The 24,245-nt window shown below is 40.3% G+C and overlaps 1 protein-coding gene across 1 annotated transcript; it reads left to right on the forward strand.

Moving 5' to 3' along the window:
* The first annotated feature begins 1,190 nt into the window (after positions 1-1,190).
* acs (arcus) lies at positions 1,191-3,813 on the forward strand. Its single transcript, XM_064692047.1, has 9 exons — positions 1,191-1,399; positions 1,785-1,889; positions 2,163-2,313; positions 2,373-2,494; positions 2,549-2,775; positions 2,840-2,970; positions 3,033-3,211; positions 3,268-3,443; positions 3,504-3,813. Exons 1-9 carry the CDS (start codon positions 1,395-1,397, stop codon positions 3,755-3,757), a joined length of 1,350 nt encoding a protein of 449 aa, XP_064548117.1. The 5' UTR covers positions 1,191-1,394; the 3' UTR covers positions 3,758-3,813.
* Positions 3,814-24,245: the final 20,432 nt, after the last annotated feature.

Consider the following 24,245-nt stretch of genomic DNA (forward strand, 5'->3'; position numbering starts at 1 on the left):
GCACTGAAAAAGAGGCGACAAGAGAAAGCTTTCTAAAAATGTGTGCGCCAGCAAATGGATCGTTTGAAAGCTCCAAGCGAGTTGGCAGCACTGCGCCTTAAGTGTGGCAGCGGTGAGGTTGTAGCGTCCTAGTAAGCAGTTGGATGTTGTCTTGGCTAAGGGCCATTAAAATTAGCGTGTGATTAAGCTGTAAATATATTAATTTCCTAAAATTTAATTTTTTGTTTTTTATTATAAAATATTTTAATTTAAATTTTCATTCCTTAACAAATTCATGAGTTTTAAAAACTGTTTGGTTAAGTAGAGTCAATAAGACCATAAATTTGAAGTTTGCAATCGGTTATTGATTTCAATTATAAAATTTAATATATGGTTTTTATAGGCCTAATGGCGACCACTATCCATATTTTCATATAGACTACGATCCAAGTTGGCAACCATGGCAACCGATCTCTCTGGAGGCGGTGGGCGGGGCAAGTTGTTGCTTCTTATCAATCCGGCCTTTATCAGCCGTTTTTATGCTCTTAGCATAAAGAAAGAGTTTGAAGGAAAACCTAGAAATCAGGTAAGAATTTAATTTAAAGAAAAATACACGGTGACATGCAAGGCACAGCTTAAAACGGTTAGTAGCTGAATTATAATTCACCAAGCTCCCAGAGAAACGCAGCCATGTAATCTGAATACTTTATCTAATGCGCTATACACGACAAATACATATACACTCCACATTTTTAAATCTCGAACGCATACACTCCATTCACTTGGAGAACGAGTTTAAAAATACTCAAAAATCCGTTAAGTTTTCCAATAAATTCATTCTTTATTTTAAATATAGGAGCGCAGCAAGTTCTACGCGTTAAGTTTCTTAGCTTGGTTGCTGACTTGGCTAAGGTCATATTAAATCGCACAAGTTTTGGTCGTGCAAAGCTTTAATCGCGGTTATTCGGCGAAAGCACTTTGAAACGATCTTAAGTTAATATTCTGAAATTAACTTGATTAACAAGTATGACATGTTTTTGACTTTTTTATACGTTTATATATATATTTAATATATATATATAAATGCATTTTTTGCGCTCTTTGTATTGTTTACCGAAATATTCGCAAAGTGATTTTGCAAGATTTTTGTTTTTATTTCTTTTCTAACTTGTTCCATTTGTTTCGGGGCTGTTGAGCTAATTCGACGTGCCTGGTTAATTTAGTAGCTGCGCGTTGGGCAGTTGGTTTGGTTGTGCCGTTAACATAGCTACCCCAGAAATATTTTAGACGTAAATCCTAGCCATAAGTCGAGTGTAGATTGTATCTTTTTATCTTAATAGCCGCGTGTGTGATAAACGATTTATGTTTTTGTCGAGTAGCTTTAACAAATAATCTGTCGCTACCTTCGCCTGACAATGCAGTGAGTAAATCAGACAATCTAACTCAGAATTTTCAGTCATAAACTCTTAGCTAACTGATGGGTAAACAACGAAGACACAAAACAACGTTCATAAATGAAGTCAGAGAGCGTAGCTTTCGGTTTTTTTTTCCAAAATAATGTTTATAGTATATATTGTTTTTTTTTGAAAAAAATTGTTGTTGGATCAACGACATTTAAAAGACACTAATGATAGCTCTATGAAAAATTACCCATTTTTATTGTGCTTATAAACATTTACAATTGTTTTTGTGCCTTGGTGCACATTTATCAGCTAATAAATGCTGTCAGAACAGCGCTTAATGGCGATTCGAAATCAGCATTGTAAAAATCACTTATTTCATTGATATAATTTGCCTTATCTTAGGAGCCATATCAATAATGAAACTGTGATCACCACTGCCAAGGCAACAATTGATCCCAAAGATGACTACGATCCACATATGCATCGGAGTGTCAAGAACCCAACCAAGTAAGTATCGGGTAATGAGTGCTAACTGAAAAAAAACCTAGCGGTGGTTCGGTTCACAGTTCAAACCAACTGCCTGCCTTTCAAGTATTCTCCAAATGCTAAAGAAATGCGGATTGGATATTTGATCTCTTAGATAATGCAACCTTTGTTGGAAAAGCTTTTGAGACTTTGGGCTGGATCTACCTCAACAGTTATTATTACTTTAAGCTGGATTTGTTTAATGAACATCTGGTTTTGTTTAAGTTGAAATTGAAAAAATGTTTACTCTTTTAGCAACTGGCAAACATTTGCACACTTCCTGAAGGCTTCCATAGGCACCGGCGTGCTGGCCATGCCCAGCGCCTTCGCGCATGCGGGCTACGTCAATGGACTCGTATTCACAGTCATTATAGGTCTGCTGGCCTTATACTGCCTGCACATCTTGGTAAGTCGAGCAGAAGTTTCATATTTGCAGGTTTTCAACTAATTTCTTGCCAATCGCAGATTGACTGCATGTACATCCTATGCAAGCGGCAGCGTGTGCCTTATGTCAGCTTCTCGGAGGCCATGAAGCTGGGCCTGCAGCAGGGTCCTCCTTGCCTGCGTTGCCTAGCGCCGATTGCCGCGTAAGTTTGCGCAGCCCAAGTCAAATATTGCACTTATATGTTTGCTTTTTTCAGGCCATTTGTGGATGGCTTTTTGGCCTTCTATCACTTTGGCATCTGCTGTGTCTATGTGGTATTCATAGCGGAGAGCATAAAGCAGCTTGTGGATGAGTATCTGGTTGAGTGGGATGTGCGCCTGCACATGTGCCTCCTCATAGTTCCGCTTTTGTTGATATTCAGCATACGCAATTTGAAGCTGCTGGCGCCATTCTCCAGTGCTGCCAATTTGTTGCTGTTTGTGGGTAAGTCTGCCCAGCAGTGGCCACTCCGTGAATATCTCAATTATATGCTTTACCTTTATTCCAGGCTTTGGCATTGTCTTGTATTATATATTAGTGGATTTACCGCCGCTGAGTGAACGCGATGCCTTTGTGCATTATTCCAAGCTGCCCACCTTCTTTGGCACCGTGCTGTTTGCTCTGGAGGCAGTGGGCGTGGTAAGTTGATAAACTGCATTAATCAGAGAGCAACAATTGGCTAAATTCTGTTATTCAAATAGATTTTGGCCATAGAGGAGAACATGGCGACGCCTCGCGCCTATGTGCAACCCTGCGGCATCATGAACTGGGGCATGTCCATCGTCTTGAGTCTGTATGTGTTTCTCGGCTTCTTCGGCTACTGGAAGTACGGTACAGAAGCAAAGGGCAGTGTTACGCTGAATATACCACAGACGGAAATGTAAGTATTGCAAACTATATCTCGTATAACAAAGTTTTATTGTTGCTGTTTTGCAGTCTCGCTCAGGTGGTGAAAATCTTCTTTGCCATCACCACGTATATATCCTATGCGCTGCAGGGTTATGTCACGGCGCACATTCTATGGACCAAGTATCTGAGCAAACGTTTTGAGAATACCAAAAAGCATACGTTCTACGAGCTGTGCTTTCGGGCGCTGATTGTGCTGCTCACCTGTAAGTCGCATGGCAAACGTCGCAAATGGTGGCAATAGATTGATATATTTGCTATTTCAGTTGGTTGCGCCGTTGCCATACCGGATCTGTCGCTATTTCTGTCGCTCGTTGGCTCCTTTTGCCTATCGGTATTGGGTCTCATCTTTCCGGCGCTACTGCAAATCTGTGTGCAATACGAGACGGGCTATGGACCAGCTGGTTATAGGCTTGTTGTCAACTTGCTGTTGCTGTTGTTTGGCCTTTTTGGCGGCATGGTGGGCACCTATGTCAGCATTGTGGACATTATCAAGTCATTTTCAGGACAGCTGGCTTAAGCTGGGGCCATCTAACGTTTACCATTAAATACTTATGCTAATACCAATACACATAATTGAGTGGCTCGAGCAGAGCTCGCAGCCTTGTTTGTGCAACGCGGCGTATGCGTAATCTAGCGTGGCCCCTGTGTGTGGCTTATGCAAATCATGTTGCGGGCTGTGTATGTCATCTGGGTGGCTGTACACTGTAGACTGTACACCCCTCCGTGCAGTTTGGTCTGCTAATTATTGCCGCCTGCGCACACAAGCCAATAGTCGTGAGGGGGGGTCGCCCACATGAACAAGGCCAGGTCAAAAGTCAAGCAGCAGCCAGGCCAGCCAGTGTCGAATTCTTTTAGCTTTAATTAAAAACCTTAGCTTTGCGGCGAGTGGGCCACGTGGCGCAGCAGGAATGTGAGTTGGGCTTCTAGTCCTGCCCGATCGCCCGCCTTCCCGCCCTCCTGCAGGTGGTCAGACAGTCGGACATGCGGCAAATGCAACGAGCTGTAATTAAATGCAACCGCAATTAACACAAAAGCACCCGCAGGTCAGAATGGCAGACACAGTGCATACCCTTACACACGCTCAACCGAATCCTGCCCAGACTTTGCTGCGTTACTGCTCTCGCTCTGACACAATACTACGCTCTCTTTCTCGCCCCTGGATTTTATTTACAATGTTTTGCGCACAGGCTTCCGTCGAACTGCTCCCCAGCCCTGCTCCCTCCAAGTTCGTTGTCTTCTGTAGACCACAGCCCCGCAATGTCCGCCGGCCATAAGAAGCCAGTGCCAGAACGAGGGTTGTTCACGGAGAAATGATTTCCATTATGTATTTTGTTTGCCGGTATATCGAGCCACCCTCGCATGTGTGTTGAATTGCCGTTTGCTTTGTACGTTTAATTACTCTTTTGACGGAAATAACACAACATTCGTTTTAAAAAATGGCAACAAAATAGAAATTGCACAATTGCAGCCCGTTCACCCGGTGGCAGTTACCCCGCAAAGCGCGCAAAAGCTGTGTGAAATGCAACAATATTTTGTGTTTCTTTCGAATGCCCTATCGGTGGGTATTATAATTCGGTCAGGTTATATGCAACGTACATATTTTTGAGAAGGGTGACGAGCTGAGTCGATCTAGACATGTCCGTCTGTATGTTAGTCTATGGGAACTAGAGATTTGAAATATGTATCCTCTTAGATCCAATGTATTTCTACTCCCATTTCTATAATATCGATAAATTACGATTTTAAGATTTAGTTTTTTAAGCATAGCTCGAGAATTATAAGAGCTTTTTAGTCAAAATGTATGGTATGTAGGTACTGGTATGTTTAACAAAAGTAAGGAAAGGTTTCATGTGTTGAAGACCTCCCCTATTCCTCTCAGAATTAAGAAAGCCTCATTTTTAAAGCAAGAGCCTTGCACCTTGGTATTTACATACAGTTGGGTGCCATATTTGGGCCCTGAAAACTTCATAAGAAACGGATTGTAAACACCGAAGTTATTCAAGACTTCCAAAAGTGAGGATCAAAGTGTAGAAGCGCTATATATAGAGGAAGCTGTGTTAGGGTATCTTATAGTAGTACACTCGCGCTTGAAGTACTCTGCCTGATTTTTTTTGTAGCGCTTAAATGTGCACAGCAGCTTTCTGACAATTTAAATAGCAATGGGAGTCAAAGACTTGACCATAGTTTGATTGGCTCCGGTTGGCAGCTGGCCGTTCTGGCTGCTCCTTGCCTGGGCAGCAGTTTCTATAGAAAGAATCATTCACTTTGAGCTCTGCCGGTCAAATTAAATGACAAGTTTACTTGTTTGCCCCGCTGAGTTTCTAGTTGTTGTTTTCGGTTTTCGGTTGTGTTCGCTGTTGTTGCCCCTATTGCCATTGCGCTGGCATTCGAGTCATTTGCCGTTTGAGCATTTTAATTATATTTGTGCAGGGCAGCGCAAACTTGGCCCTCGACGCGGGCTTTTACTTTTTCCAGCCAGTTGCTTCCACTGGGCACCACATGGTGCGGTAGGAATTGAATTGAATTACGCACAATGCTAGGTAAACACATGGTCAGTGGATTTGATGTGAGCGAAAGATTTAGCTTTTGAAAAACGTATGGAGAATATGCGTAAAAGTTAATTAGAAAATGGCATGAATGCACGCATAAAACTCATTTTGTCTCACTATCGGCCAATTCAGTCTATTCAGTTTGTTTGCTGGCTCATATTAAGAATTTTCATCGCTCAGCTAAATTATAAATTATGAGCACAATGCAAACTGTTCTATTTTCAGCTTGTTTGATCAAGCTCTTTTGCGCACAATATTCGTTTATTATAATATGTGTATCTAATAAACGTGTATGCTTTTAGCTGCACACTTTCAGCCAAATCGGTAAACAGTTGCCGCCTTTTATTGTATCGTCTATATATATATTATAGATATATGCCTGTGTCTGGCACAACAATGTCGAATATTGCTTGCATTTTGTACAAATTTCCAGCTTTTGTTTGCCAATGCGCTGTGCAAATTTTGTTGCATACTTTTTGATTGCGGCTGCCTCAATTATGTATATCGAAAACATTTGTAAATTTGCTGGCCATATTTTAGTTTACATATGCTATAAATTGGCGGCAAAGTTTGTGCTTGGCGGCTTATGCTGATTAAGGGTGAAAAATAATTCTAAAATTACCCAAAAAATGGGCCTAAATAAATAATTTTTGGATAAGTTATTAACCCGAAAAAAAAATATAACAACAAAAACTGTCACGGGCACATTATTGTGCATATACTACAAAATAAACAATCAGTAATAAATTGGTTTTCCCAACTATGTATTACATTTTATTCTGGTTTTCCACTTAAATTTTAAATTACACAATAGTTGTCGATTAAAACAAAGTTAGTTATTTATTGACTGTTTAATAGTTTTTCATATTATTCAATTTTTAATTGCACAATATTTGTTGATTAAAATAAAGTAAGTTATTTATCGACTGTTTAATATTATGGATACCTTCCGCTTGAAATATTTTTCATAGTAACTATACACTTTTAAAGAAAGTTGCTTGAGTTAACGAAATTCGATGAAGTGACAAAGTCGAAATTCTTGTTCACTTGAACTTATTTAAGAACTAGTGAGCTGTTCCTAATTAACGCATTGATGCATCCTGTGCACCTTTCAATATTTATTCTACATATTTGCCTTAGAGCGCACACTTCTCCAATGAGTCAATCCATTTGGGATTGCTTCGAGCGACTTTAAGCCTAGAGCTTATCTCGTTTCGAGGCTCACTCTAAACGCACGCAATCACCCTTTGAACTCATTATGCGTATGTGCTTATTTAGTGCTTAATTTTCTCAAAAAACCGGTCTCATTTTTATTATTTTAAACAATTTTTTTTTGGTGTTACCGACGGGCAAGGGGTAGGCAACAAATGTGTAGAGCGCAGTCAGTCGGCAATTTGTTTTGCTGCTTGTATCGTGTGAACCAACGTGTGTGTGTGTGTGTGTTTGTGTGTGTATTGGTGTGTGCGGCAGCGAAAATGATTTATTTTACGCAACGCTAAGCACACACACGTATCTAGAATAACAGCCTAAACAACAATAACAACAGAAATAGCAATGGCATCGCTGAGAGGCTTTACTGTATTTATTTTTTTGGCAGCATTTGGTACATATTCCATGCAACAGACGCGCCTGCCACCTAATGCCATCAGCGCCTACAACAGACCATGGCGGCAGCATTGCGAGGCGTTTGCTATGAATAAATAACGAACACACCGGCAATGGCAGCTCCAGCTACTGATGAGTCCGCCGACATGGCGCTGGACGAGCACATGGCCTGGGCTGCATGTGATTTATGCTGAGAAAACATGGCAGCAGAAATAGGCGCGGGCTTCAACACATTGATTGTTGTTAATGCGGCCAAAAGGGCGTCGGTGCCCAATTGTGGCCGTCACTTTAACTCTGGCATCAGCGCAATAACACACACACATGTGTGTGTGTGTGTGCGAATGTGAGCGAGTGTGTGCGAGTGTGTGCTTGTGTGATAAAAGGGTCCACACTCCATCGGGACATGTAGGCAGCAGCTGCCTTGTGGTCGCTGCAGGTGCGTTAAACATTTATGAGCGCCAAAAACGCAGATTTTATTGAGGCAGTTTCGGTGTGTGCCGCAAAAATTGTTTATAAAGGCCAAATGCATAATTCATAAAGTTAAAGTGAACCCGTTGCGTATACGCAATAATCATACGCCGTGCCGCACAGCAGCAGCAGCAGCAGCAGCAACAGACTCCTCGTTTTGCATGCCCTTCGTGTTGTGCTATTTAACGAATTGCCGCCGAGGGAGGCTTATTAGCTGCATACGAGATTTTGACATTGACTAAAGCCATGAATTATTACCATATGTCTACCCAGGTACAGGTAAAAGAATGAGCACTTAAAATTCATTGGCTGTGCGGAAAACTTTTATAGCGCACATTTTAATTTATATATTTATATATGTGTATGGTGTAAAATACAAATATATGGAACTAATATGGGATTTAACTACGATTTTAAAATGTGCGAACGAATGTGTTAAAACTTTTCTCAATTTGGGCCCAGTTTAAAAAGTACTTAAAAAGTTAAAAAGGTACTGAGCAGAAGAGCATAAAAGACCACACCCTGCGGAAAGCCAAACTTTGGAGTGCCTTCCATTGGCATCATATATACAAGTCAAGGACTCAACTTATTATGCACATATAGATAAAGTTATATACCAAATTATTTTCCCATTTTTGAATATTCTTAAAACTAAATGGACCAATTAAATTACTTAAATGAAAGATATTCCAATCAAGCGCACGCATTTTGCATTTGATTTTTGTTTTTTTAAATTTTTGAAATGCTTTTTGGCTCATTTTATGCAATAAACGCAAGAATATTTTCATTTTAATTCGCTTTTGACATGCTATCAAATTATATTTGGCCTGTTTTTGTGCCGCCCATGGCATGTCTGATCCAGCCCGATGTGTTATAGCATGGGCTCTGGTATAAAGACCAACAAATAATCGCACGTTCTGGGCATGAAACTCTTCAATTCGTTTCGTTTTGGCATTTTTGCCTAATTGCGGCAAAAGCGTTTAGCCAAAAATGGTTTTTGGATAATTGCCAAAGAGATGTCAATATGTTGAATATATGCAGGCATGTGTATGAGTGTATGTGTGTGTGTGTGTGTGTGTGTGTGTGATAGTGTGGTAATAATATTATAGCAATGCTTGAAATGCTCAAATGACAAGCAATGAAAGTTGGCGTCATCATCAAACAACAACGACAAGAACAACCTCATCATCATCAACATGAACATCATCGAGCGGCGGCGACATTGACGAGCTCGATGGGCAACTGTCATGTCATGGAGCTGGTAACTGGTAGCTGCTAGCTGCTAGCTGGTAGCTGAAGCACTTGGCATGTCAACGCTTGTGCCGCGCCAGCCAGCTCCTTCTCATCCCGCTGGCTGCTGGTGTCAAGCACTCTGCCTAAACCCATAATTTATGCCGCATGTTTGCCATAACTCAATGGTTGCTCGCTGTGCGGCGGATTTCTACTATAGCTTTAGCTTACCAATATAACCCTGAGCTGCAGCTGTGTGTGTGTGTGTATCTGTGTGTGGTTGATGGTAACCAATCGATAAATACTCGTACTTGGCCACGCGCGTGCCCTGCGTCGTCTGCTTTTCATGTCTGCGTTTTTGTCGCCGATTGAGCGAACAATTGTTAGATGGCGGCCAAGATGAATGGCCTGCAATTGTGCGCATTGCCTGCCATTTGTTTGGTAGCGCCAACAGATTTACACCATCAGTCCAAGGGCCGATAACGCCAGGCGGCTCACGAGCATTTGACAATCTTATCCAGGCAACTTACGACAAATCAACAAGGAACTGGCTGCATGTGTGGGTGGCTGGGCGAATGAATATGGCGTTGAGCGCTGGGCATGTTGCCGCTGCACTCTTCGTGCACCCAACATTATCGCAGCACATTAATAATTATGGTTATGGGATTTGAGTGCATGTTAATGGCCGTTCAGTGCATAGTTCAAATCGATTTTCATATGATATTTCACATTTGGCCTTCTGATTGCATTACCATAACATGCTTTTGCATATGCCAATTCGGTTTGGTTTTTGTTTGCGCTGGCGACCAGTAATTAGCCATTGACAAGCAGACAGACATGCACGCAGCCACACACACAGCCACACACACGTATTCACAGCCCATTTGGCACAAGTTATGGGTGTGCTCCAAATATTTTGTTGCAATATGCAGCTGCTGCATATTCCGGCGAAATTCCAACTAAAATTGAAAAGAAGAAACACTTTTAAAGCATTACTTTGGTGCATGAAAATCGCATAGAAGGGCGGCACTTGGGTGAAATGTTAGAGAATAAGAATAAGGAGTGAGTGGTAGTGAGTATGTGAGTGAGCAAGAGGGGAATAAAGATAGACAAAGGGAAAACAGTTATTGAAAATAAGCCAAATATATATTACAATAAAAATGTACAATGGACTCAATCGTAAGAGGCCATGAAAAGTGCAAAAAGGGCCGTTTATACACATTGGTCAAATTTTATACTCCGACAATGCTTTTTAGAAGTGCAATTCAAATTTTCCATTTCATTATTTAGTAGTATTAAAACAATGTTTATAAATTTTAATTACCAATCAGCTTTGCACATGCACACAATGAGGTAGCCCTCACCGAATGTGTCTGTGTGTGCGTGTTCCAATTTGTAATTGTAATTATTACGGTTGTGCGCCAGAATACCAAATTGTATGCCAAATGTAGTCACATACACACATATACAAGCAGCCATACAAACAGATAGAATTCAAATGTTGTGCAAATATATATAATGTTATATTATTTGTTTACTTCCTCGCACAAATTGAATAATGCGCAATTGTTTTTACATTTTGTGGTCGCCAACATGCAGATGCAAATATTTGTGTAATTTCAATTTAATTCTGGCTGCTGTTCCAAAGGGGGCTACACATCGAATAACCAAATATTAAATGGCTTTTAATGAGCCACCCCGACCAAAAACCAGAGCCTAATGAAGTGTGGTGAAATATGCGTAAGCCAAGTCCCGCCGGGCCTGATAAACTCTCGCAGTTTATTGCAGCTCATCTGGCATGCGGCATGCATAAGAATATGGGATACGGGCTATATATATATATATATATATATATATAGGGTATCTGAGGGAAAATGGCATTGTAACTCTTTACAAATAAGCAGCATTTCCGTGCCAGGCTTGTGTTTGGCATAAAGCCAAAGATAAATGGCAACTTTCAAATGCCAGCTAGAAATATAACTAAGCAAAAATGGAAGGTCAGTACGATGACGCAGGGGGGGGGGGGGAAGGGGAAGGGAGAGCGGGAAGAGTGCTGTAAGGGAGACAGTGAATTTGTTGGCCATACAAAAGAAAAGTGTAACAAATCTTGCGCCAGTTATTTCAGTTTTAGTTGTTGCTCTGAGGGCGAATTTATGGGCGCGCATGTCACTGCACACACACACACTTACAAAAAGTTAAACAGCGCGCAACGGAAATGCGACAACAAGGAAGGGGGCGGGGGGTGAGGGTTGGTGGCACCCAAAATAGGGCTTAGGGGAAGCGAATAACAACAACAAGAGCAGCACAATTGAGCAGCAGGACAGCAGGAAACACAGGCTTTGCAATGCAATTTTTAGACGCCATTGTGACATACTGTGAAATCAGAGCATCAAATTCCACACGACGCACTAGACCCTTCCCCCGTCAACACACACGCACACGCACACACACACACACACACACACACACACACACACACACACACACACATACGCTATCATTATCATGAATCACAAACTAAATATAGCAAATACAGGAATACATTTGCAACTAGCATCAAGTAAAGCACAAAGCCGACTTGTTAATGCTCTTTAAAGTCTTTAACATGTTGAATTATATTTCATTGATGCAAGGTTACGTGTGGAGCAAGGCATAAGGGCATAACAGGACATAAGAGAATTGTCGTTAGTTCGATTCAAGGTACGAACCAGCTTCGTGCCCTTAGGCTCCCTTCGTAAGCTGGCTTTTCATATATTATTATAATTTTAATAAAAGAATTCAATTTTTATTTTATCAATGGCCCGTTGCACTGAATATATTGGCAAGTTGCAAATATTTTCATATGCAAGATGCGGGCTACAGTAGAGTTAGATAAACGAATGATTGGAGCCAAAGGTTTATTTACTTTGGTGCTAGATTTGCCTTGCAAGTTTTTCATTTAAAATCAAAACTGCGACTAAGTCGTGTATACCTCTCATTATGCTGTATGCTTTAAGTATGTCAACTAGTTTTATCTGGCCTCCAGCAGAGGCAGCCAGCGTTGCTTTCGCTAACAACATTAACTAGCAGTGCCTACGGGTCGTATGTGTAATGCGCGAGATTGGATGAGTGTGTCTCCATGTGTGTGTGTGTGTGTTTATTTTTTTTGTTAGTGTTGAAGCCAACTTCCGTCGCTTGTTGACATATTTCCACTTCATTGGAATGAACCGAGCAGCCAGGCAAATGAAGATACAGCCACGACAGCCGCGGGCGCCTGCCAGCGCCGCCGCGACTCATTCAGGTGTGCAACGAAAATAAAAAAAAAGAAGTCGAACGGCACAGAATATAATGGCAAAGTCGGAAACTGGCGGATACCCGGCCAGGAGGCAGCTAACGACGACAAATATTTGACACATGGCAGGAGGCGGTGCTAAAATATGCGAGACATGTGCCAGGACAGTGCAGGACAACAGGACAACAGGACAGGGGGAGGACAGATAGATCGTGTGCCAAGGATTCGTGCGTGTTGCCATGTTGCAAGTGGCAGACATTTTCTTATCCTTTGCACATTTTAATTTGTGTCAAATTGTTGCTAAAATGCAAAACGCATTGTTTGCCAGCAGGCAGTCGGGCAGGCAGTTCCCAAAACCCTTTCGCATTGTTGTCCCTATTCTTCTACAGCCACCAGTTGTTATTGTAATTTGTTGTTGTTGCTATTGTTGTCGTTGTTGTTGTTCGCCTTGTTAACACAGTTTTATGCTTTTGTTTTGCGGGCCGTGTTGTTTTTATTGTGCCATAAGAAAAACACTGCCAGACGCCGCGGCAAGCGGCAAGCAGCTGGGCCAAGGGAGCCCAAGGGTGGTTGGTTGGTTGGTGGCAGCCTCATCTGCTCTCCAGCTCTCTCCATACCGCTCCACTGGTAGCAAAAGCACAACAATAAAATGTTGTTACAAATTCATTACCGAAGGCGTTAAATTTGACACAGTTTTGCATGTGGAGTGCAACGCGAGAGCAGAGCAAAAGAGAAAGAGCATGGCAGAAAGCAAAAGCAAAGGAAACAGAGCACAACATGCAAAAATTCTCAACAGCGGCAAGGTTTAATATATATGGGCTGGTAAAGGCCAGAGCAAATGTCCTTTGGACGGTGGCTTCAGAAGTTTGGCGTAAAGGGCTTAAATGAATATCTTATAGTTTTATATCGCAGATTATTATCAGGTTTAATCATTCAGCTATTTATTTAAAAGATCATTCGTTTCGCTTAAAATTGCATTTGTGTCCCATCTGTACTGTGTTGTTCTTTAATCTATTATAATCTTTGATATAATTTTTGTACTTTTCTATCCTGTTTGTTTCTTATAATTTGCTTGCTTCGCCTTTCTTCAACTTCTCACTCTCGGTCTGCCTGCAGGATCTGATATCTGACCCCCATGAGAGAAGCGCCTTAATATACTTTCAACTCTTTTACTTGCGATAAAATCCATGCTCAATTCTCTCAGTTTAAATGTACAGATATCAGCCCGAATACATAAGTCCTCTTAAATTTACTTGAGCTACTTAATATGACTTCTTTTTTCGCATTGGTGATTTATATGTGACCTTTTAGCCTACATAGGCCATCAAAAACAACCAATTTGAACTCAACTGAAAAGCCATTCAGACATCAGCCAACTCTTAACTTATCTAAGAATGTATTTCAGCTGCTTAGATAATGAGTTTGCCTTTTTTTTCTCAAATCGCCTTGGTTTTCTCTCCAATGTTCGAGCACATATCTACATTAGCTTAGTCCTACGATATCAGGAGTACATCTCTTTCCATTTTTTAACAATTCCCACACTTAACTTATCCAAACTTCAATTTTCTAAAGAATGACAGCTGCTGTCATAACTTCCCGTTTCTTTGGTGTTGTCTACTCTCAGGAACTCTTCGCGTTGCCCCTTTTGCCACAGAGTATCTAAAAATGCCATTGCATAACATTAGGCGCAGCGTTGGGAGCTCTGCCGTTGGCCATTTCCGTATTTGCCTTTTGCTTTTTGCCATCTTCCGATGCGCCTCGTTTACGTAATCCAAATAATTTTTGTTGCCTATTTTTTTTATTGCCATTTGCATTATTCACACATTTTTATCGAAGATTTCCAGGCATTTTCACACACACACACATATACACAGGGATTTTCTTGGGCTATATGGGCGTGGCCGCCAAGTCTCGCGTAAACAAAAAGGATTATTATCTTTTGACATTTTGCTAACGCGATTTGTTGCCACTTTGCATCTAAATCGAAATTACAAGCAGACGCATGCACGCACGCACACACACACACACAGGCACACTCCAATGCACAGTCATACACCTACACAGATTTCAAGACTCATAGAGTCATAAAACATGAACGAGGCATTCACTTCCGGCCTCCGCGAACCCCCCCACCCACGCCGCACGCACAACACCCACACTTGGCTGCCTTTGCGCTGCGATTACAATCAGAGCTTTGTTGTTGTTGCTGTTGTGGCATTAACCTTAGGGTTTAATTTGTAGCAACTTCCGTTTGGAGTTTTGGCAATATGCAAAATTACTTAAATTGCGATTTCCGACCATTTCCGTTGATTTCTGCCTGACAAGCCGCACGACGCCTAATTGACAGCTCCTCTTCCTGCCGCTGTTCCGCCTACTTAAACATGGTCTTAAATGCTTAACCCATTGCTGGCCATTAAAACTGAACATGTCTTCGGTGATTGTTTCAAATTCTCAATTTGCAATTTGTAATTCGCAATTCGCAATCGCATATTCAAAGGCAGCTCTTGTTTGGTCAGCTGTAAAAATTACTTGTGGGCAAAAGTCAAGAACTTGAAAATTAAGCAAGAAAAAACAAGCAAGCGTGTGTGTGTATGGGTGTGCGTATGTGTGCGAGAATTCTATTCCACATTTAACCTTTGGCAGCCATTATATGTACGTTGCGGTAGCCCGCTGCAATGGACAATATCGATTGACCCCAATTCCGTTTTCGATTGCAATTCGTTTCAGTTTCATGCACTTACAATCGAACCCACTAAATGCCAACCCCGTCCAAGCCTCCCTCGGCATCCCCCGTGAAACCCATTCGATCTGAGAAGAGAAAGCATAACTTATTTCCGCCCGAACGCATTTGACTTTGAATTTCATTTAGCGCCGGCGCTTCCCAACTGTGGCCGATGTTTGCCATGAGGCTGCCGCTGACGATGCTTAAATGCGGCTCATTTATCAATTGCTACTTAGCATTGTCCGTTTCAACTATCCACCAGTTGCTGGACAGTGTAACCATCAGTTAACTGGGCTAAAGAACGTGTATAAAGCAAAAGTGGAGGCTGGGTGTGCACAGCCACCCTCCAGTTAGAATAAGGTCAACTGCGTTTTGTTTCTGCCGTTTCCGATTTCCGTTGCCTGCACTTCAAAAATTGACTTTTACAAGAAAACAATTGCAGCGCTGATAAGTGGTCGAGAGCAATGGACAGGGCACGTCCACACGGCCACGTTCACGTCCACATCGCCAAGCGCCAAGCGCCGCGCGCCAGCCCCAGCCCCAGCCCCAGCCCCAGCCCCAGCCCCAGCTTCAGCATCGCTTTTGCAGTTGTCGCAGCTGGGAAATAAAAGCAAAACAATGAGCAGAAAAAGAAACATTTAAACATGTTCCGGATATCGAAGTTGCAATACACTTTTATTGAAACGAATTTTACTTTAAGACAACAATCAATAAAAATATATTAAGTTACAGATTTTGGGCTTTGACTAGCTCTAGGTGCAGGAACTAGTAATAGGACGCCAAATTCCAACAATTATATTAAGTGACTATTATTCATTTATTTATTTCTTATTATTATTATTTCTATTATAGTTATGAGTATTATTATTTATTATTATAATTATTAATATAATTTAATTTCTTCTTTTAATTTTTATTATGATTGAGATAAATATTATTTTTTACATTATTATTATAATATTTTCATTATTTTTATAATACATATGAGTATATATATTTTTATTATTATTATAATTTCTGTTATTAGTCATATTATAAGTTTAGGATATACATAGTGACAAGCTCTTAGCCAAACTTCTTAAATATGATTTTCGGCTGAGAAAATATTACGTCCTAGTATTCGAAATCCAATATATTAAATTACATTCCCAGATAGAATAAAGGCTGTGCTAAGGCTGGCTGTCTTCAATAATGTCACCTTTATTTCCACTTCTGTATAGGGTAACAGAATGTCGACTGTTTCCAATGAACTCGTCAAGTTGCCAGCGGTAGTTGCATTTTAGATTTCAATAGAACTGCTGAAAAGGTAGACTTCAGCACAAGTATTATCGCACAGACTGGCGTCTATTAAGCAAATTGAACGAGCAGTAGAACCAGCTGAACACGCTGTGACTTTTAAAAGAGACATATGCTCCAGCCGAGTGAGTTTAATTCTATTTAATAAGCATTACGCATCGTACCTGGCGTTATCTATTTAATGTTTTTTTTTTATATTTAAGTATAGAACCCTTTTATGCTAAATGTCTTAGTTATTATGTCCTGCTGTAAGTGTAAGCGGGTTGAATAGCATTCGCAGCAAATTCAAAATGATTTTGCGGTTAAATTGCCCTGCGTTTTTAGTTTTCTTGGACAAGAGCTGCGCTGGCTCAGCTATGCTGCAATTTCTTTTGGCCATTTGTTTTATGATTGGTTTCGTTATAGCTGGCATTTCGCATCAGTGACTATGGCTGTGACAGCTTTTGGCCATGTCGATGCAATATTCTCATCTGTGTATTTGCAAAGGTAAGCAAAAAGGTAAAATACATAGATGCATATATATAAATGTTATATTTATTCCTTATAAATATACCCTACTTAATATAAGATATATGAAAATAATAAAAAAAGTTTGTATAAAATTGTTATTTTTAGTATCCAATTACACACTTTCAAATATCCTTGTGAAAACTCATTGAAAACGCTTTATTTCCCCACAAGATGGTAAATGGGTTCACATGTATATGCATATATATATGTATATGTAGGTTTGTAAGTATGTATGCATGTATGTATGTATGTATGTTGTATGTATGTCTGTATTTACGGAAGTACATCGTATACCAAGTCACCAAGCTTACTGTACTTATAAATTAAAATAAAACGCGTTTTTAAATGTCACTCTTCTATGCGATTCTCAAAAATTCAAGTAAGACCTCACGCGCTTTCATGCTTTGATTGTAAGTTTTAAGTGTAAAGTGTTACGTTTTAACAAGTATGCAAGTATGTGTATACCTATTTGCGTATGTATGTGTGTATTTATGTATGTATGTATGTATGTGTGTGTATATGTATGTAGGTATGCATGTATGTATGTACGCATGTGATTCTCGTATGCCAAGTTATCACTAAGTTAACTTTACTTAAAAAAAAAAAAAGTCTTTTACTTGTCGCCCTTCTATGCGATTCCCACAAATTCAAATAAGGCCCGCACGTTTTCATGATTGGATTAAAAGTGTTTACTTAACAAGTTGAATTGGTATTCTAATCAACTTTATACTCTTAAATTAAATCTCTTGTATCTATTCCATTTGCCCTCTCTCTATCTTTCTCTTTCTCTCTTTCTTTGTCTCTCTCCCTCTCTTTGTCTCTCTCCCTCTCCTTCCCTCTTTCTCTCTTTATTTTTTCCTACTAAAGAATAACAATAAAATAATCGTACGTGTGAATAATAAGTGAATTTTCAGGTGAGTGCATATAATCTATATATAAATAAGAATATATGTTAAGGCAATTCCCACATAGAGACAAACAAAACTTAACTATGAATGCAATCCCAAATAAGGGAATACATTTTGCATTTTTCATAAACTCTTAATTGAGCCATTGAGCTGTCTTCGCATTCTGCAGCAGCTGCACCTTACTCAGCCAATGCAAATCTAAATTGGCAATTTGTTATTGAAATATTTTCTATGGCTAATGAATTGCACAATATGCAAAAACAAACAGAATAGAATCGAATAATGGGCCTCCGTCTTAGGCTCCAGTTAGGTCTCAGGTTTTGGGGCATTCGCCAGGTTGCCAGTTGTTGCCGGCTTGTCTGGCTTTGCAGTTGGGTAATAGCCTTCAATATTTAATGCCAATTTATGTTGCATTGTCTCACAGCCAGAGCAAGTGTCCTCTCGATGTAAGCCCGCCTACCGCCCATCTACCACTCTCTGTGTCTATATATCTGTGTGCTTTGGATATGTTGCATCAATTAAAGGTAATTCATTCATGTGAATATTGCATGACATTGCCAGACAGGCAGCCGAGAGTTAAGAGCCAGCGTCTGAGGGATCGGCAGTAGCAACAGCTCCGGAGCAGCAGGAGCTTCAGTTGCAGCTGGAGCTCGACAAAGCATAATTTACCATGTGATAACTTTAAGTTTGTAATATGATATGCAAATATGCCACAGGCATGCACTGAGTAAAATAAATGAGTTGCAAAAAATGCAAAGACAAATGTTTGCATTAAATTTAAAACAAATCGTATATAAGACTTGTTTTAAGGTAAGTCCTAAGCACATTGCAGTTGATTTCTCGAAGTGTACACACACTTATTTGTGCACTTGAATAGCCATTAGCTGCAGCTGTGCATTCATGCAAGTCTCTAACTGTGAATACAAATGCAGTCCTAAGCATTTCGCACCTGACGCTACCTGTAAGCACAATTTGCCAAATGAAAGACGCCCAGCCGAGTCTCTCGACCATTGCAAGGCAGCAATTGTACTCAGATAATTGTGTGGAATGTCTAAACAGTCATCAATGCCTGCATTGAGCTGTACTACAGCCTGGATTATGCCATTCACTAATTGTACAATTTGATATATTTGTGTAATTTGGATTTAGTTGATTAATTGGAATTCCAAATCAACTGACTGTGAGCTTGACTTGCATTAGGTATGCTGCTTAAGTCTCACAGATGCATGTGTTGTAATTTGGACTCTTATCTTTAAAGAATCTAAAGTTTGTAAGGTTGTCAAGACTTTTTCAATGGGTACGATACAGGGCATTATTGAAAATCAAGATGTCGCAGTTCTCTCGAAATTCCCTTTGTTCTATTATTATATGCACATCCATAACAGCTGTCAGCAAACATTTGAGGCCAAGTCGCATTACCTCGCCGACAATTGCTGATAAAATCAAAAGTTTTCACCACGCCTACAGCCGCCCACACAATGTCTAGCCGTTTCTTTGAAACGCCCTCATTCAATAACCGTAACATCCACAAAAACCAAACTCTGGCTAACCAGCTGCGACACACACACAGACACACACACTCGCACACGCACACGGACACGGTGTAAGTTGGCAAATAAATAAAAGTCGGGCCCTTGAAATATATACACTGTTCAAAGTTTTGTTGGCTGCCGTCCGCATCACCTGGCGGCAGAAGTGGAAATTTCGCAAAATATTTGCATGCTAAACTTTGGTCATAATTTCAAAAGAGACGCCCAAGCCATGCACCTGCAGCAACCGCCCCCCACCAGTTCTGCCCCACAAATTTTAAGGCAGCCACTTTGCCATTGCTATCTCGCAGTTGTTTTATTTTGTTGGGCTTTTTGTTGGGCGCCAAAGGCACTCGGGCACTCGATTCGCTTTCATCACAGAGTTGGCCAGCTTCGGGCGCAGTTCTATTGATTTTTGGCACTACGATATGAGTAGTTTTTTAACACGTTGTCGGTTTTGGATAAAGCGTTAGAAATGGCAACAAAACTATGTGTGCGAACACAAATTTCAATGCTCGCCGAAAAACAAATTGTAAATATAAGCATGATAACTATAAACTAGATTCGGTGCATCGAATAAGCCATACCCTGTCAATGAAATGAGGCCAGCTTTAATTTATTTATGATTAATTAAAGATTTTTATATTTTAGGCTAAGATTGTTTATTATTACAAAATTTGACTGGATAGTACCGACATTTGAAACTAGATTCTGGTTGATAGCTACTGAACAACTGTATTTAATTAAGAAGATTTTTCTCGTTATAAAAGTCAGTTTCATTCATGGGATTGTCCAGGGTTTCAAAACAATTAAATTTTGTATATACAATTGCCCGTTGTACTGAGAATATTGCAATTTGTACATATTATCATATACAAGATGCGGGCTAGATTTTAATTCTGCCCAAAATTTACATCTATCAAATATAGATATTCAATTCTTGGGCCTCGAGTTTTTATGTTTCGTATACAAGTCTTCTTTTAAAGTGAAACGTCCTTTACTTTTTCCATCCTTGTCATATATTTTCCTAGAACTATTATACCCCTTACGACAAGTAGGTTTTACACAAAGTGGATCCATACATCATTGAAGTGTAAAAAATGATTTTTTAAACACTCACACACACACACATGTATACACACCGAGTTGGCTAACATGAAAGCTGGCATTTGCTGGCAATAAATGTTTGCGGTTTCAATGTTCGAAGGGGCACAAAAAAGCGAAAAACACACTTTTAGGCATTTACACTTCAGCACACACAAATACACACGCAAACACACACTCACACATACACACATACACACTCACTAACTCACTTTAGTTTTGGGGCCGTTTGACCACAAGAGCCGTAATTTTTCGGTTACTTTCTATGGTCGAGACCCTAAGAGCACTCAGGTATGGGCGTATTTTGGTCACTGAGTGTGTCCATGTTTAGGCACAAAAATCTAAATGGCCAGCACTTATTGCATCTCCATTCTCGGGTCTGCCGTTTGTTGGCAGCCACGCAAAAGCCAGTGCATGGAAATTGTGCATGCCTGTGACCTTGCGACCGCAGAGCCCCAGCCACCTGAGTGCGAGGTGTGTTAGGGGCTCAGCTCGGTTGAGTCAAGTGAAACCCGTGCTGAAAGTTGTTAGTTGGCATTTTCGAAAATGCATTCAAATGTATGAAACTTTCCTGCTGGCTCCCAGTGCGAACACTCATCCTGCTCTTGCGCCGGCTACATCTCCTTCAGTTGAAGCCTGAGCCCCAGCACTTGGCTGGCTGCATGCGCTTCGAGGGGCGGGGGGGCGTGTCTCTGAGCCAGCTAAACGAAGCGTGTGCCCCTCGAGCAGCCAAGCTTATGCATATATACATTTTTTTTTGGCACGCACTTTGCCAATGGCAACAGACGGGAAGGAGGTGAGAGGTTGCGCGGCGAGCGGGTCGAGGCAGCGCCTTTGTGGTCAGGTAAGCCGTTTGGGCCTTTGTTTTGAATTTGTTTTCGGCCGAGTTTGCGTTTGACATGCATTGACTATGCATAAACTACGAACTGCAATTGGAAACCCAACAGGCGTCGCTCTGGCGGCGTCTCCGTTGCAAATCCACGTCGCAATCTGCCTGATCTTTTGAAATGGTGCCAAAAGCTAAAAACGCCAAAAAAAAATGCACAAAAGTCCCAGCTGTAATCTGGTTGTACAGCAGGCGTCGTTTGACTTTGTGCATGTCAGACAAAATGAAATAATGAATATTAACTAGTTTAAGAGCGGGGAAAAACGTTTCTTTTTTCTTCTTGTATTGTTTTCATTTGCATCGAAACAAAATGAAAAGTTTTATTATGGCAAAAATGTAGCTTAGGATTTCACTTAAAGTTTCTGTTTAAAGCTGGCAAAATGTAAGTATATGTATATAAAAAAAAGTGCTTGGTAAAATTTAAGCTTCTACGTTTTGACCCAATTTCATAATTTTAAAACATTAAGAAAACACTAGAAAAAAATAAAACAATATAAAATTAAAATACAAATTAATATAAAATTGAAATTGATATGCCACAATTTACATTTTATTGCCATACTATTTAAACGACGTAAGGGTTAAAGCTTTACACTACGCATACTTTATTTGTTTTTGTCAGTGCACGGGTTAAAGCTTTAATTCGTGTAAAATGTCCTTATTGGATTCGGTAAGCTTCTTAGCTGAACTGAAACTAAACTTGAGTGCATTATTTAAGCACATAAAGTCTGAATTGTGACATTTATTCCATTTAGACGGTGCTGAATGCGAAATAACTCTTTACAATTTTCAATCTTCCACTACTTGTGTCCATTCTTTTTTGGCCACTTTTTATTTGCCCAGTTGAGTGTTTGCACTGCCGACAACGCCAGCTACCAGTTTTATCAAATCCGTGTGCTTTTTTCGTCTCTGTGTGTGTGTTAGTGGTTTTTTAGTGGTGCGTTGCATGAGGTTTGTTAAACTCGCATTCGGTATTCATGCGAAAAGTTGGCATGTTTTTGTCCATGTTGTCGCACAGTAAATACTTTTTATGGTTTACGTGCATGTAAATGAATGTCAGTGCCATATAATATCAAAAAAAGTGTACACGTGCATTATCATTATCATAAAATTGATTTAACTAATCAAACTGGCATAAATATGAGGCAAGATTAAAGCAAAAGTTGATGCAAAAAAAAAAAAACGAAAAAGTAGCAGAAAAATTAACACATATTCAAAGCATGTTGCTGCTAGGGCAAAGGGGTAGCCAGGGGCATGTGACGTGCGGCAAATCAGTGCTCGATTCATAAAAATTGCTGGCATTGCAAAAAGGCAAACATTGTCGAAGCGTGTCAAAGGCAAAACTGGCAAAACTTTCTGCCAAATTGCCAAATTGAATGTCAACACGCGTAAAAATAGCAGACAAGACGCACTGACTGACTCTCTGACTGACTGATTGACTGACTGACTCACGCAAACAAACTGGCACACGCATGTCCAGGTCCTTTGAATTTGTTTATGACTATTGACACGCTTGAAGGCCGCCCCTCTGTTGTTGCTGCTGCTGCTGTTGTTACAATCAAATTCAAATTACGCATACGCCGCGTGTGCGCACGTGCCGCTGGGTGCTGTGTGCTAGGGGCACAACTGCAAAAGCCTCGTAACTCTGGACTTGTTTGTTTATTGTATTTATTAATAGCCAAACTTTTAAGTATTACAACTACTCGTTGCTAGTCGCTGCTGCTGTTATGGTAACTAGTCAGGGTTCATTTATCAACTATTGGGTTTCCAACAAGCTTCTTATCAAATACAGCTGTAGCTTAAGTGATTGATGGCATACACCTGCTGGCCAATTGGTAGCCAGTCCGAAATAGCAGAACAGGATCTAATCACAATCAATGAATCATGAATAAGAAGTGTCTTGAATTAAACAAGCCAAAGCTTACATTAAATAGGTTACTAAAAATATTTTGGCAAATCAATTAATAATTGTACGGCAGGAAAGTTATCGATAACATTTTTGTTAGTATCGATTGTAGCAACTGCAAGTGCATTAAATTTGTCGGTATTCATTTACGATAGCAGTTAATGTAATAAGGGAAGCACTGTTAAGTAGATGTAAATATATTTAAATGTGTTAGATAACACATTTTTAAAATATTTCTTAAAAACGATTTCAGAAATATCTATATTTAATAAAATTTTGTAATCGATAAAATTCGATAAATCCTAATCAGTCAGTGTTTGTCGCTCTTGAGCTATTCTTTATCCCGATGTCAGCTTGAGCTATTGATAATATCGATACCTGTCGAAATTCTCCAAAAAGCAACTGTTATCACTTACGATACTTTTGCAGCACCTAATAAATACCTTAGGAAAACAAAGGGCACCTACTCTGATTTCGCTTTAACAAGCAGTCCTTCAAGTTCTGCCCTATGCCTGTGCTTTCATTTAATGATTGGGTTGAGCTTTCACTTTTGTTGATAGTTTTTTACGAGCACACGATTCCCTCTGGGAACGGTGCCACGTTTCGGCTGAAGGACATTGTAGCAACTATAAATGTCTTTTATTGCAGTTTTTAAACGCTTTGCTGATTTTGCTTACGAAACATCAAATGTGGTGCAATGTTGGGACACGAGTGTGTGTGTGTGTGTGTGTGGGTGTGAGTGCCAAAGTTTGTCAGGTCTCACAGGTGAATTAACTTTTCCGCTCGACTCGCTGCTGCTGTTACTCCTGCTGCTATTGCTGCTGCCGTTGCTGCAGGCGCAAAACTTTCGAGCAAGTCAAAATGCATTTTGCTCAAACTTTTGCAGCTCTGCGCATTGACAACCGCAGTGAAAGGCGGCTCTTTGTGTATGTATGTGTGTAGGCGTGGCAGGCGGCAGCTGCCAGTTGCCTTACACTCGACTGGCTGGCAAGGCCAAGCCATGGGCTGGCATATACAGAAG

Source organism: Drosophila montana, unplaced genomic scaffold (genome assembly GCF_035044405.1).
Source record: "Drosophila montana isolate Dmon_TW-CO22-7 unplaced genomic scaffold, ASM3504440v1 contig_3526_1, whole genome shotgun sequence".
Taxonomy (NCBI): domain Eukaryota; kingdom Metazoa; phylum Arthropoda; class Insecta; order Diptera; family Drosophilidae; genus Drosophila; species Drosophila montana.